We start from the raw sequence: 16,365 nt of genomic DNA, 5'->3' as shown, positions 1-16,365 counted from the left end.
TGGGACCTGGGCCTCCTGCCCTCACGGTAATCAGGCCACATTGGCATATTGCCGGGCAGAACTAACAGGAGGTTCATTAAGCAATAATCATTATTAGATTGAATAATACAGTTGGATCATTAGTTTGACTCCAATCCAGCATGTAGAATGAAAGTTTCCTTTTCTACCAACTGCCTAAATTTAGTTCCTGGTAAGTGAAAATCTAAAGCATAAGGCCACTTGTATAGTCACACACACTGACATTCTCACTAAGGAAGGTCACACATATAGCATGTGGGAAACATTTCCCGAAGTAAAAATTTTAAACAGAAACAGGGGGCATTAATAATAGCAGTAAAATTAGCTCATATATCTCCAGTGCTGTCTAATCGCTTAATTGATTAGCAAAATAAATAAAATAAGCTACCAAGATATTTGTTAAATTGACGCAAAATCTTAGATTTTATTTCATTATGTATAATTTCAAAAACAGTCAAATTTTCCACTTCAATTTCATAGATTTGTTTCCATTGTATATCATGATGGAAAAGGAATTTCACTGAGGGTTCTACAGATTGGCCATGATAACTTTAGTGGAATATCAGTGGAAACCGGTTCATGCATCTTTCTGGGATTCTGACTGATTTTCTATCAGAGTTGCAGGTGCCAATCAGGAGAACCTCTGAGGAAATTGTCAGTGATAGACTGTTGGGAATTGCCTCAACATACTGTTTCCCCCTTATGGCATAGGCGTGACTGTCAAGTAGAAAGCAAAGTATGAAGTTTACTAATATCAAAGGCAATTTCAGAACATTTGTAGACACAAGAAGAGAGCAAAATTGGCCAATAGTGTCCCAATTCGTTGTTCAGTAAATGTGGTCAGTATCAATGGCCACAAATGTTTTTAAACAGGATAATGACCATTGTGATGAATATTTGCATTAACATTTTACTATGCAAAGCATTTGGGAATCTTTGTTTTTCACAACTATATTTAGTCATTTTGCATGAATAAAAACATGGGGCAAAATTCTTCCCCCATCGGGGGGGGAAGTGCGGGAGCGGGAGTGGGCAGGTGGCCCTCCGATCAGCGCCCCTGATTGGGGGTGCACCGCCATTTTTCATGGGCAGGCCAGTTAAGGCCCACCCAGTGTGACGTCTGCACAGGAGTGCTGTGCGCTCCCTGTGCGAGGCTCGGTGGGGGGAGGTGAATGGCAAATGCTGAAGTGTACTCCAATCTCCCTGACTAAGTGCTGCCTCAGGGAGATTGGTTCCCAAAGTGAGAAACATGAGTTGGGACATGGACATAGCCTGAAGTAAAAGTTAATCTTAATTTTTAAATTCAGTCATGAAACCTCATCCCGCCCGTGGATGAGGTTCCATGCTTTTTCAGATGGCTGCCAGCGCTCCCGACTTGCCCGCCAACCTTAAGGTTGGACGGGCAGGTCCACTAATTGCTTGAATTGCTTTTTGAATGGCTTCAGTAGGCCGTTGACAGGTCGGCAGGCGTACAGCTGGCTGGGCTGCGTCCCCACCGAGCTGAAAATGCAAATGACACGGAATGACGTTGGGAGTTCCCCGGCCCCGCTCACCAATGGAAAAATTCTTGCCATGTATTTTTATGATATGAGCTAGATAGTCAGTGTTCAGGTAATAGCTCAAACATGTTAGTTGCTAACAAGATCTGTTGATAATGGAGGGGTTGGATTTGGGGACATATTATTCAAATATTTCATCTGGACAATATTGTCGATTGTATATACTGTATATACTATCGTTTAGAAGTTGGTACTGAAAATATTATAAAACACTAGCTAGATGTATATGTTAATTTAAGAGCCATTGCAATGAATAGCTATACTTATTTAATTCCATCATGGTCTCCTTTTTACTTATTTCATACACTTAAAGTTAATTTTTTAAAATATTTATTTTTGATGATCGTGCATAAAAGGATCTGAAAGTGATGATCACTCAATAGTTTCTCCACAGTTTATAGAATCTCATAATGCAGAATGAGGCCATTTGGCATCATGACTTCTGTCAGGATACCAGGTAGTGACCTGCATGATTTGCTATGTATGGTTGCATCTCAGTTGGTCTTTAAGGGAATGCAATCCTTTTTATGTTGTAGTAGATCTCATAGTTGACATGCGGCACCTGCTAAGTAATAGTGTGTGCAACCCATGGCACCTTGCACCATGGGAAAGCCTGCAATCCTCATGAAACCATGTGATTTCCTAGCCTGCTGAGCTGAAGTGAACTCCCTTAGGGACAGACAATGAGAGCTATTGCAAATATCTCTTTCGCCAGACTGGAAGGAACCAGCATAAAGTTAATGGCCACTATCACCTTCAGAGCCAGTGGCAATGTGGTCCAGACCCTGCTCTGAGGCTGCATTAGGTGGTAGCTTTCAGGGAAGACATTCTCAAATGTCTCATATACATTTCCTTGTTAAGGTTCAGATGGGAGACCTGCTCTCTAAACACACTAGGCAGATATGGCCTCTTGTTGAGAGACTTTCTCCCCCTCCTCCTCCTTCATCTTCTAGAGGTTTGTACTGATCTGTATGGTCCTCTGCTCATTTTCCCAGGCATGCTGAATTCTACAAGGAAAGCCTATTAGTGAACGCATATCTGGTTTGTGATCTTAAAATCAAGATCATCTCCTTTAGCACCTACCACACTACTCCCTAAGGAGGTTAGCAATTTAAAATCTCAAAGAACTCTCAAAAGTTTCTGCAATCATAGGAACAGCCAGTTGAAATGAATCAGCAAATAAACTAAAGTAATTTATGATCCTTTAAATAGCACTGATGAGTGCTCTTTACTTCCTTTTTTTTCTCCAGTTTAATATAGATTAAGCTAAGGAAAGGTAAGGGTTCTAGTTTTTATTTAAAGTATATACATAATTTAACTTTATTTTTTGCTGTATTTAACTTAAAGTAAGGGGTTTTTTCTTCAACTAGAAGCATGGCAGGGCAGCTCAGTCCCATGTTATTTACCGCCTGCAACATGTGGCAAGTCTTAGATGCTCCTTGCGCTCTGGCCGACCACGTGTGCAGGAAGTGCCACCAGCTGCAACTACTTGAGCTCCGAGTTTCGGAGCTTGAGTGGCAGCTGGAGGCGCTGAGGTGCATCCGCGAGGCTGAGAGTTTCGTGGATAGCACATTTTTAGACATGGCCACCCCACAGCTTACAGAAGTGCAGACAGAGAGGAAATGGGCAACCATCAGTCAGAAGAAAGATGTCAGGCAGGTAATCAGGAAATCCCCTGATTTCGCATCTCGCTCGAGAACTGTTTTTCTGTGTTGGAAAACAGTGAGAGTGACAGTTCCTCTTGGGAGTGCAGCCACGCTCCTGGCACTGTGAGTGGCTCAGCTGCACAGAAGGGGAGGAAAAAGAGGGGAAGAGCAATAGTGGTAGGAGACTCAATAGTAAGGGGAACAGATAGGCAATCCTGCGGCCGTAGACTCCAGAATGGTATGTTGCCTCCCTGGCGCTAGGGTCAAGGATGTCACTGAACAGCTGCAGGGCATTCTAAAGGAGGAGAGACAGAGATCGTGGTACATATTGGTATCAACGACATAGGTAGAAAAAGAGATGAGATCCTGCAAGCAGAATTTAGGGATCTAGTTAAAAAGCAGGACCTCAAAGGTAGTAAGAAGGTGAGTGTAGAAATAAGAGGTTAGTCCAGATGTATGCATGGCTGGAGAGATGGTGCAGGAGGGAGGGCTTTAGATTTTTGGGACATTGGAGGCGGTGGGACCTGTACAAGATGGATGGGTTGCAGCTGAACCAGAATGGGACCGACATCCTTGTGGGGAGGTTTGCTAGTGCTGTTGGGGAGGGTTTAAACTAACTTGACAAGGAGGGGATCCTGAGGGGAGGTTCAGCAGGGGGAGATGCACAGCCAAAATTAGAAGAGAGAGCTAGTGAGTCTGGAAGGCATAGAAATTATAGGCCAGTTAAGGCACAAGGGACTTGGCAAGGTTGGATGGTATTTATTTTAATGCAAGGAGCCTGACAAATAAGGTAGATGAGACGAGGGCACAAATTAACACGTAGAAGTATGATGTCATTGCTGTCACAGAGACATGGTTGAGAGAGGGGCAGGATTGGCAGCCCAATATCCCAGGATGTAGAGTCTTCAGGCGAGACAGGAAAGGAGGTAAAAGAGAAAGGGGTATCACAATATTGATCAAGGAATCAATTACAGCAGTAAGGAGGGATGACACCTTAGAAGGCTCCTCAAATGAAGCCATATGGGCAGAACTGAAAAACAAACAAAAAGGGAGCAATCACATTGCTGGGAGTGTACTATAGGCCTCCAAACAGTCAGAAAGAAGTAGAAGAGCAGATATGTAGCCAAATTTCAGTGAAGTGTAAAAATAATAGGGTAGTAATCGTGGAGATTTCAACTTCCCCAACATTGACTGGGTTAGTCATTGTGTGATAGCTTTAGAGGGTGCAGAATTCTTAAAAAGCATTCAGGAGAGCTTTTTAAGTCAGTACATAGAAGGTCCTACAAGACAGGGGGCGGTTCTGGGCTTAATTTTAGGGAATGAAGCTGGGCAAGTTGTAGAGGTATCAGCGGGGGAGCATTTTGCAGACAGTGATCATAACTCCGTTAGATTCAAGGTTGTTATGGAAAAGGACAAGGATGGGCCAGAAATCAGAGTTCTAAATTGGGAGAAGGTTGATTTTAATAAGATCAGATATGATTTGGCCAGAGTGGACTGGGAGCAGCTATTTTTAGGTAAATCTGCATCAGAGCAGTGAGACTCATTCAAGAAGGAAATAAGGAGAGTACAGGGCCAACATATTCCAGTAAAGACAAAGGGTGGGACCAACAAATCCAGGGAACGCTGGATGTTGAGGGATATACAGGATTGGATAAAGAAAAAAAGGGAGCCTTATGGAGGGCTCAAAACAATGGAAGCCTTGAGGAGTAAAGGATGTGTAGGGGGGAACTTAAGAAGGAAATTAAGAGAGCAAAAAGGGGGCATGAAGAAACATTGGCAGGTAAAATAAAGGAAAATCCAAAGTAATTTTACAAGTACATTAAGAGTAAGAGGATAACTAGGGCAAGAGTAGGGCCCATTCAGGACCAGAGTGGTAATTTGTGTGTGGAGCTGGAAGACATAGGTAGGGTTCTAAATGAACTTTTTGTCGGTGTTCACAAGTGGAGGGACGGCGTGGGTATGGAAATCAGGTAGAAGGACTGTGATATAATTAAATAAATTAGAATAGAAAGGGAAGAGGTTCTAAGTGGTCTGGCAGGCTTAAAAGTAGATAAATCTCCAGGCCTGGATGAAATGTATCCCAGTCTGTTGAGTGAGGCAAGGGAGGAGATAGCAGGGGTGCTGGCAATAATTTTCAATATCTCTCTGGCCACAGGAGAGGTACAAGAGGACAGGGGACAGCCAATGTGGTACCGTTATTCAAGAAGGGAGGAAGGGATAAACCAGGGAACTACAGGCCAGTCAGTCTAACCTCAGTGGTGGGGAAACTATTGGAAGCAATTCTGAGGGACAGAATTAATCTACACTTGGAAAGGCAGGGATTAATCAAGGAGAGTCAGCATGGTTTTGTTAAGGGGAGGTTATGTCTGACCAATTTGATTAAATTTTTCGAAGAGGTGGCCAGATGTGTAGATGAGGGAAATGCATATGACATAGTCTACTTGGACTTCAGCAAGGCTTTTGATAAGGTTCTGCATGGGAGACTGATAACGAAGGTAAGAGCCCATGGGATCCAAGGCAATTTGGCAACATGGATCCAGAATTGGCTGAGTGGCAGAAAGCAGAGGGTGATGCTCGAGGGGTGTTTTTGTGACTGGATTCCTATGTCCAGTGGGATTCCACAAGGATCGACGTTGGGTCCCTTGCTGTTTGTGGTATATATAAATGATTTAGACTTGAATGTAGGAGGGTTGATCAGTAAGTTTGCGGATGACACGAAAATTGGTGGGGTGGTAAATAGTGAGGAGGATAGCCTTAGATTACAGGAGGATATAGACGAGCTGGTCAGATGGACTGATCAGTGGCAAATGGAATTTAAACCAGATAAGCGTGAGGTGATGCACTTGAGCAGGATAAACAAGGCACAGGAATACATGATGAATGGTAAGACCCTGGGAAGTACCGAGAATCAGAGGAACTTTGGTATGCATGTCCACCAGTCCATTAAGGTAGTGGGACAGGTAGATAAGGTGGTTAAGAAGGCATATGGAACACTTGCCTTTATTAGCCAAGGCATAGAATATAAGAGCAGGGAGGTTATGCTGGAACTGTATAAAACAGCTAGAGTATTGCATACAGTTCTGGAATCCACATTATAGGAAGGATGTGAATGCACTAGAGGGAGTGCAGAGGAGATTTACCAGAATGTTGTCTGGGCTGGAGAGTTTTAGTTATGAGGAGAGATTGGATAGACTGGGGTTATTTTCCCTGGAGCAGAGGAGATTGAGGGGGGGACATGATTGAGGTGTATAAAATTATGAGGGGCATGGATAGGGTAGACAGGAAGGAATTTTTCCCCTTGATGGAGGGATCAATAACCAGGGGGCATAGATTTAAGGTAAGGGGCAGGAGGGTTAGAGGGTATGTGAGGAAGAATTTTTTCACCCAGAGGGTGGTGGGAATCTGGAAAGGGTGGTAGAGGCAGAACATTTAAGAAGTATTTGGGTGCGCACTTGCGATGCCATGATATACAAGGCTATGGGCCTAGTGCTGGAAAATGGGATTAGAATAGTTAGGTACTTGTTTGACCGGCGCAGACTCAATAGGCCAAAGGGCCTTTTTCTGCGCTGTAGACCTCTATGACTCTCCTGTTGAACTTATATTCAGCAGTGTGCAATTAAGAGACAGTGTTAGGTGGAGCATTGAGCTCCAAACTGGCAGTGCCGGTGTCAAATCAACATTACACGCTGGTTAACATAATTACTGCCACTCTGCATACCTCTGGTAGATGTTTGCTGCGCACACTAATGCTCTCAAAAATATGGTGTCCAGTGTGACTCACATCAGAAGTGTTTGTGCTCACTATGGTCACCATTTTGGCCCTCTAAGGCCACTTGTAGCACCCAAGGAATGGGTGCTATGCTTCTATCTTTTGAGCCATTGATGTTTATTTATAAAGCCCAGGATTCTACATGTTTTTGTATTAGCTTTATCAACATGGCCTGCCACCTTAAAAATGTAAACATTTACTTTTGTTCTATTTCACAGATCAACTTTTTTCTCTTTATTCGGATCATTGGGATATTAATAAAAAATCTAAAGACACCCGATGCTGTGAGAAATGATTTAAGCCAGTACAGGTGAGTCACTGCACCCACCAGCTTCTTTAATATAAAGCCATGCAAATACTACTCCGGGTGTTGAAAAGTCAAAGAGCTTAATTGGCACTTTAGTCACCACCTTAAACATTCACTTCCTCTACCACTGACGCATTGTGTTCCATAAACAAGATGCACTGCAGCAACTCACTTTTGACAGCACCTTCTAAACCTGCAATCTTTACCGCCTAGAAGAACAAAGGCCTTAGGGACATGTGAACATCACCATCTGCAAGTTCCCCTCCAAATCACACACCAGCCTGACTTGACTTATTATCATTCCTTCATCATTGTGTACTCAAAAATCCTGGAACTCCCTTCTTAACAATACTGTGGGTGTACCTGCACCTGCAACAGTTCAAAAAGGTGGCTCACCATCATCTCTCAATAGCAATTAGAGATGGGTGATAAATGCTGGCCTTGCCATCGGCGGCGACATCCCATGAACAAATAAAAAGAATGTACTCCTCAACAGTGCTGCAAAATCCAAACCCCAACACAGCAATATCAAACTCCAGGTACTTACTTCTAACCTAGCATATGTTGCCTGCCATCCTGATCTGTGTCCTGTTCTGTAAATTGATAAGAGATTAAAAGCTGAAAGTGTGCAAAAAAACGTAAAATAATAATAAAAATAATACCAGCGCAGAGAGTCTTTAATTATGATAGGAGACAAAATAAACTGGGTTCCTTTCCATTAAAATAAAATAGGGTAATAGGTGATATGGTAAGAGGTTTTCAAAATTTTCAATAAAAGCTTCTTTGGCTATGTTCTCTGAGAAGGAAAGGCAGTCATTTCATGATAGATTTTCTAACCTAGAGTCAGAAATTAATAAGTAGCACAATTGCTGTTAAATGACTACAAGAAAACAACTAAATTTAGCAAATTTATCCACATGGACAACTTCTAAAGTGACTTCAGCAATTTTAAGGGTGATAAACTATTCAGAAGGGATAGCATAAGAAAAAAGGAGAGGACAGTATTAATTAAAGCTTTCATAATAGCATTAGAAACTACAAATAGTACAGGGACCAGTGTAAAACCTATATGGTTAGTTAGGACTAAGAAGGAAAATGATACGGTGATTGAGGAATGCTAGAATTGAGACTTTTTTTTTATCTAACTAGCAGATCCTCCATGATGTTGCTCGTATTTAACCATGCTGAACATTAAAAAGAATAGAAGAGTAATTTAGGTTTTTAGATACACAAATCTTTAAAAGCGGGGTCACAAGTTAATAAAACTGTTAAAAGAAGTACGATTATAGTTTTACTAAATAGGGGCACAGGACAAAAAAGCAAAGAGGTAATGCTCAATCTATACTATTCTTAGTCCTCAGTTGGGATATGGCATTGGATTTTATGTGGAGGCAGTGGCCCCGTCCACAGCTGAAATGTCAGGGATGAGCCCCGCCTCCCCCAGCCCAGGAAGCCAAGACCGGATTTTGCGGTCATCAGCCAGAGGTTGTGTTTTCCACCCACATCTGGGTGGTTGTCCCATCTCGAAGAACTGCTGGGCATACAGATGGCCTGCAGCTCTCCAGTCCCAGTAGTATCATCAGGAGCCATGACCACTGCTGGGACTGCAGTCAGTGCCCGACAAGGAACTATGGAGGGGATCAGACTGGAATGTAAGTAAGTCAGCCTTGCCAGGGCCAGTCGGGAAGGCCCTGGTAGAGGGATGGTGGGAAGAGGTGGCAATCAGGAGGCCAGGGGTATGGTTCACACCTTTTCTACTGGGGGACCCTCCATTGGGCACATAGTTTATCTTGATGGTCTTACCACATGTTGTGCGCAGTCCCCCCGCTGCTGGCAAAGTACCAGAAGCAGTGGGAGACCATTAATTGGTCACTTAAGGGCCTCAATTGGCCCAAAGGCAGGCAGCCCACCCAACACCTGTCACTGTTAACATATCACCACATATCACCACAGACAGGTAGGTGATGGGGATGGCACCATTCCATGCCATCCACCCAAATTTATACCCCCCCCCCCCCTGCCTCTCCACCCTGCATCCCCTCCTCCCCTCACCTGCCAGGCCACTCCAGAGGAAGTGTACATTTCCAGTTTTCAGTGTCCTACTTGAGGAATGATGTCAAGGCTACAGTAAAAGTTGTAAAATTAGACTGGGAATGACCACCTTGACTTCTAATGGGAGAATAGAGAAAATTAGATGCTTCTCACTAGAAGAGGGAAGTTGAGAGAATATCATAGGAGTGTTCAGAATTATGAAGAATTTTAATAAAGTAAATCAGGAAAACTGAGAATTCCAAACTTGACACCACATATGTTTGCATTGTAATCTTTTTATTGTGTTCAACCAAATATTTGAGACATACAATGTCTCTAAATAGTAGGCATATAAGGAAATAAATACAATGACCCTGTTTATTCTCTGGGTTTAGATGTAACCTTCATTGATCCTTTTGATTTTGATTTTACAGATTGTGACAGAAAGCTCAAAATACAAGCCTCTAACAATGCACAGTCTTATGAGATGTTTTTTATTCTGATAACTCCTGTTGTGAATACGACTCTTAGAAATGACATAATTCCTACAAAAACACCCAACGCCAACTTGTCTACCATCAAATATGTAACAAATCATTCTGAGTTCATTGTCCCATTTCTTTATTTCAAGAATCACCTGGCTATCTCATTTCAAATGTAGCAACAAGAATAAGCTGACACGAATCACACATCTTCCACTTTCAGCAGAAGCTAAACAGTATGGTCAAATAAATTGTACCTCAACACATTAAATCCTAAAGCATTTTAAGAATGAGCAAGTATTAATTTAAGGTTTTTTAAAATTGCATTGCACTTCTTCCTCCAATACAGTAGGTGGCAGTAATACACCAACTGGTGTGAATTTGCCTGAAACCAAAAAAAGGTACAAGTATCACTATTTCATTATTTCTAGCTACAGTGCAAATCCAGAAACAATTTATAAGTAAATAGAAAGCAAAAGCCTTAACCATACAAGATTAAACCAATTCCTAATCCTACATGCGTATGTTTTTAAGAGCAGGATATCATACATTATTTCCACTGATTGGTCAATTAGTCCTAAAAGGGCATACGATTAAGATCATCATCACAGGAATGAAGAGAAAGATTAGGAGAATTTTTCTACAGAGGATTGTTAGGAATAAAACACTATAGAAGCAAAATCAATCTAGCTTTTAAAAGGAAATGGATAAAATATTTGAAAAAGAAAAAATAAATAAATTGAAGCAAATAGGGCATGGGAATGGGATTAACTGCATATCTCTTTTAGAAGTCTAGCAAGCCATGATGGACTGACTAGCCCCTTTCTTTTCTGTAAAATGATGTGATTCAATGGCTCTTGTGATGATCATGTTAAATATAGCCCCATATTAATAACTTATTATCATAATTGTGTTTCAAACACTGGACTACTACTAATAAAAGTATCCTGTGGTATAAAATTAAGTTTCACTCTTGACAAAATAAGCTTTACATTTAAATTTCCACTCAGACAACTGTTGTCACTGTGAAATAGAATCAATGTTAATTTAAATTCATTGTGGGATTCGTAATTCTCAAAAATAATAAGTGAAAGTCTATCTCTCTGTACCATTTCCAAGTAGCATTACTGCTAATCCATTTCTATTTATAAACAGTAATCCATTTCATAAAAAGAGCAAGAACAAGACTGTCATCTCAATCAATGACAGTTCTGAAAACTACAATCAGGCATTCATGTCCAAGTGGATAAGTTCACTCTCTTTTCTCAGAATGAAATGCAACTCAAGTTCAACAGAATACACACAGAAGGTGGAATTTTTAACCCCACCACCCAGCAATTAAGACAGCTACACAAAGGTTTATCACTGCGTTCACATTCAATTTTCCCTTGCCACCATCTTAACTGGGCCCTTTTTGTAGGCTGTCAAGGTTCCCCCCTGGTTTAGGGAAGTATCAGTCATAAATGTTAATTGGGGTCCTATGATGCACCAAACACCCAGATGCAATTTTAATGGCCAGCCATGGGCACTCTTATTACAGCTTTGCAGGAAAGAAGAGGCCCTCAAGGTAATTCAGAAACTTTCTCAAGTGAAGCCAGGAGAATCTGGAGTATAATTTGAACTCCACAAAAACATTTTGGACCTTTCCATTTCACACAGACCTGCTCCTGCTCCCTGGTACTTACCTTGGTGTCAGCGAGCGACCTCCAGAGCTCACGACTTTGAACCGCCCAAAACTAGCCAGCTCTCTCTCATCAACTGTTTCAAACTTGGCGCTGGCTATTATATTGTAAGGAAGGCCCAGCTATTAAAATCAGGCAAGATCCAAGGGTGTGCGAGGTGAGGGGATGGAAAGGAAATAAGGTTATCAACTCATCCCAGCTTCCCAGCCAAAATCTACCCAAGAACATTAGGGCCAAATATCTTTTAACTAGTTCTGTATATTGTATTTGTTGTTTCTAGGAGGCTTGCAAAGTCCACTCTGTTGTTAATCCCATTGTTTGGAATCCACTATATTGTCTTTGCAATTTTCCCGGATAAAGAAAGCAACCTTGCAATGGACTTACATATAGGTTTTGATGTTGCTCTTGGATCATTTCAGGTATTTACTTAAATAAATATTAGAATTATTGTGTAAAATTATTGAATCACTCAACTAAAGTATCACTAATATGAGTAATGTTCTATATGAATTTGATCTGGATAATTTTCTGGGTATGTTCTGATGATTTTTCATTATAGCAGAAAGTGAGATTGTCTGCCACTGGTGCAAACTAGAAAACTTACCCTATACATGTTCAGTAGTATTGTGTTTTGAAAATTAAGGTTATTTTAAATGAGGCATGATAGGATCCTCTAGAGGATAATGCTCTATCAATGTAAATGTGTTCTTTGCACCATTAATGAAGTGCTTTTTAACCTACAGGGATTTGTTGTCGCAGTACTTTACTGTTTCCTTAATGGTGAAGTAAGTTTTTTACTGATTAATTCTGATTTATTTGCCATACACAGTCAAAAGTGCTTTCCTTTCATAGAAAAATAAAACCATGTTTATTACTACTAATAAAACATGATTGTTTTCCACTTAGGTACGAGCTGAAATCAAGAAAAAATGGAGACAAAGGAAAGGCAACCAACACAATCCCATGATCAGTAATTGGTAGGTGGTGGAACCAGGTCCGGTCCCAAGGAACCACAGGAATTTGTTTACCAAAAATCAGATTTTCTTCGAAGGATCACATGAAATATTGTGCTTCAAGTGCGTTTCCAAAAGAGTAAGAAAACAGAACTATTTAACTGTGAATGATTTAACAGAGATACTGCTGCCATTGATAGGACAGATGTTACTGACCTGTCAATTCCATTGAGAAGTACAATTTTTTTTTCCAAATTTCCCTGTCTGCCAAGCTAGTGTTTGCAGTGTGCACTTGCCATGGAACATTATATTGATCAAGATAGGAAAAAAATTATGTATATGTGTAATATTGTGCAGTTTATATGTGATTATGTTACAAGTGCATTTGGTATTTACGAAAGTTCAATTCAACTTGTTGCACCTATCAGCTTTGAGTGAGCAAGGTCATTTACAGAGTAGCTATTTTGAATGCTTTTAACTCAGTCTCCTAAATAATTATTGAAATGCCTAAATTGTGTGTTGTTACATGAGTAAGAAAATGGAATTCTTAAACCTAAGTGATAATATCTCCTGTGAGTATTAATGTCATCGCTTTACCGCTTTGGGTGGAATTTTCCATTCTGGGGACTAAGTTTGGTGGCAAGTGGGAAAGTTGGTGAGATTCCCACTGGGCAGTGGGTTGGGTGAGCATGCACAATCTTCCACCTTTCAGTTCGTTAATTATGCATCCACGAGGAGCTCAGCAAATCTTGTGGTGGGGCGGGCAGGAAGTCGCCTGCCCTGCCATTGCCTCATGGGATCAAAGGTCCTGGCACCATATTTAAGTGGCACCCGGACAACCATTCAGTCAATGCAGGCCTGGAGCTCTGCACTATTCCTCCAGAATTCTTGTGGCCACAGCTGCTACCGGAGAAGCTGGCAGATGTGAGCAACCACATCTCAGGACATATGAGGGCACCTCCGGCATTGCATTTCGCTCAACTCTAGATAAGAGCACCACGGGCTCTATACCCAAGGTCAGGCCAATGCTTGGCGTTGCATGTTTGCCAGCGACGGCCTCATAGAGGCCCTGCTACCTCTTGTTGCTCAGGCCTTTGCTCCTCATGGCACTCTGCCAAATGGTGACGGGTCCTCCTTCACATCTGCATGAAAGCCATTAGCAAGGTACGGTTGCCTGCAGCCTCCATCATCGATGCTTTGGATGTATGAATGAATTTATGTTAGTGAGCATAGGCAGAATCTTTTGGTCAGCGTACAGGGGTGGGCCCCGCATGCCGACGCGTAAAATGATGCACAGTGACGTTGGGCGTGCATCCCGACATCAATGCGCGTCATTCCAATCTTCAGTTCGGCGGGCATGCACCGGAGTCGGCTGCACGCCCTCCGAACTGCCAAAGGCCTTTTAAGGCTATTAATCACCTAATTGAAGTAGTTGTCAGGGCTGTCCTCCCAACCTTAAGGTTGGCGGGCAGATGAAGAGCCCAGGCAGCCTTCACATTTTTCATGGAACCTCATCCATGGACGGGATGAGGTTTCATGAAGGGTTTATAACTTTAACAAAAGATTTTATTAAAATTCATTGACATGTCCCAGCTCATGTGACACTGTCACATGAGGGGACATGCCTGAATAATTTTTAAAATTCTTTTATTCAAGTTTTCATAATCAAATTAATCTCCCTGAGGCAGCTCCATGTCTCAGGGAGGTTTCTGTGCTCTTTCGCACACATGCATGAAAGAGCACAGGCCCCGACTCTTCCTCCTCCTACCACCTGCACAGGTAGTGCTGAGCACTTCTGGGTGTGTGTCATGCTGGGTAGGCCTTAATTGGCCCGCCCACATAAAATGGCAGCGCGCAACTGATTGCGGGCAGCGATTGGCTGTGTGCCCGCCTGTGCCCGCTTCCACCCAGCCCGCCCAATGGGGAAAAGTTCTCCCCCATGTCCTTTATAGGTTTCACTTCATCTCAAAGTCAACAGGCAAGCGCTAAGCCCTCCATCTAGGTATGGCATCATCAACCACCTCACCCCTTCATGGAAAACCAGAGATGGGTGTTTCTTCCATTCATGACTGCGTATGGAGACATTACTCTTTGTCCAGGGTGATGAGAGTCATGTGGAAGAAGTCCCATGTGAACACTTTTCTGCTTGTCTTCACTACTCTTGAGACTCAATACAGAGACCACTGCCTTAGCAGAAAAGCAAGACAAACTGCATGATGCTTTGTCAGCTATGACCACTCACCCAGGAGGATGGAGGTTTGGATTCACAAGTTGTTTGTCCTCCACCAGCTGTGCCCCTTGGAGACATCTGCCTCCCACCCTCCCTTCAATCCTGCCTCTGACTGCGGCCGATGGCAAATGGCAGAGATTGAATGGCAGCTCCAGACCTTGCTGGGATTTCAATGTTATGAGGCCCATAAGTCAGGAACCAACCTGCTGTAATGTGGCTTCACCGTAGAGAAGAGAACACAAGTGAGCATCTTTGACATCCAGTTGCTTCATAATTATTAGGGTGTCCCTTTAGTCAGCCACTTGTGCTGACCTTGAACTCCATCCACCAGATAAGACCCTCCTCCCACCTTGAAGGATCTCACTAGCTGCGTGGTCATGTCAGTTTGGAAAATGTTGCGTGTCATCTTTCAAGCTCATTCCACCACCTTCCACCCTACCCCTGTCACCCAACAACTTTCCCCCATCACCACTGACGCATCCAATATCACCATTCTTCTCCCCTCTATCCCCTTGATCACCCCACCCCCCATGTTACCCTGGAGTACATCACAATCCACCTCCAAATGCCTTTCCTCCCCTCAGAACTGACACCAATTACCACCCCCATGCCCACCCTGACCCAGCCCCTCCTGTTATCCAAGCCACCTGTCCTGTCTCCCTCTGTGACCCACTCGATGAGACCTTCATCTACCAGACTCTCACCCTGGACCTGTCACCCTACCATGTTCCACTCGACTGTGACTGTTCCCTCCTATCACCAGTACCCTGAGTTCTCCCACAGGACACCACTGACTCTGCCCTCTAAGACACCCCCCTCCTTCCCTGGACACTCTCCCACACATTCCCTGTAAATCTGCCTCCCCTGTCCAGCCTTTGCGCCACCCTTCCACCACCCCGCTTCCAGCCTTACAGGGTGACATTTATTGCAGACCATTTGGGGTAATTTTGACATTGACCAAGTGAGTTAAAGAGGCAGCAGTTGCTTGTCAAACATCTCCAATTTTTATTTTTATCAGCTGGGCCCTGTGGTCCCAATGAAACGCTGGCAGCTATTGAGGGCCATAACAGCAATGCAAGTTCTGGGGAGTCTTTTATGCTCAACACCAGAACTTGCTGTGTGCCTTTTGGGGCTCTGGAGAAGCCCACACTGATGGTCCCCCTAACATCTTGAAACGTGTGAACTTAACTTGGGCTGTTTGATCTATACTTACCCAAATTCGACTCATGAGCGCAGCCCTTTAAATCAAAGGGTCCTGAACTCACAGCACTTCAGGCTCTGCTCACTTACCCCCTCACCCGCCCCGCACCCACAGCTCTGCTCACATCCTTCCCCCGCTGCACCCCCGGCTCTGCTCATCTCCTCCGCCCCTCCTGCACCCCCGCTTCTGCTAACATCCTCCCTGCCTTTCCTGTACCGCAAGATCTGTTCACCACCACCCACCCTGTCCCCTCCCCCACCCCAACCTAAGAAAGCTTGATCGGAGTATTTTCTAATTGGTGAGAAGCTAGGAACTGTAGGTTTAGGGGTCCGTGTACAGAAATCATTAGAAGCCAGTGGACATGTACAAAAATAATTTAAAATGCTGTTGATATGTTGGCCTTTATCTCAAGAGGACTGGAATACAAAGTGGTAGGAGTTATGTTACAGCTGCACAGTGCTCTGGTTAATAGCACTTCTGGGATGTG

At 43.1% G+C, this 16,365-nt stretch overlaps 1 protein-coding gene across 2 annotated transcripts in view; it reads left to right on the top strand.

The window, feature by feature from the left end:
• LOC121284586 (secretin receptor) overlaps window positions 1-12,791 on the top strand; it is a 61,088-nt gene extending 48,297 nt beyond the window's left edge. For both annotated transcript variants that reach the window (XM_041200071.1, XM_041200072.1), the window contains exons 11-14: window positions 7,211-7,302; window positions 11,775-11,913; window positions 12,238-12,279; window positions 12,401-12,791. In XM_041200071.1, coding sequence (XP_041056005.1) covers window positions 7,211-7,302; window positions 11,775-11,913; window positions 12,238-12,279; window positions 12,401-12,475 — 348 coding nt within the window. In that variant the 3' untranslated portion in view covers window positions 12,476-12,791. The remainder of the gene's footprint in view (window positions 1-7,210; window positions 7,303-11,774; window positions 11,914-12,237; window positions 12,280-12,400) is intronic.
• Window positions 12,792-16,365: the final 3,574 nt, after the last annotated feature.

The sequence above is a fragment of the Carcharodon carcharias genome, chromosome 12 (genome assembly GCF_017639515.1).
Source record: "Carcharodon carcharias isolate sCarCar2 chromosome 12, sCarCar2.pri, whole genome shotgun sequence".
In the NCBI taxonomy this organism is placed as follows: Eukaryota; Metazoa; Chordata; class Chondrichthyes; order Lamniformes; family Lamnidae; genus Carcharodon; species Carcharodon carcharias.
Note: the sequence above shows the minus strand (reverse complement) of the source record. Positions and strands in the feature narration are given on the sequence as shown.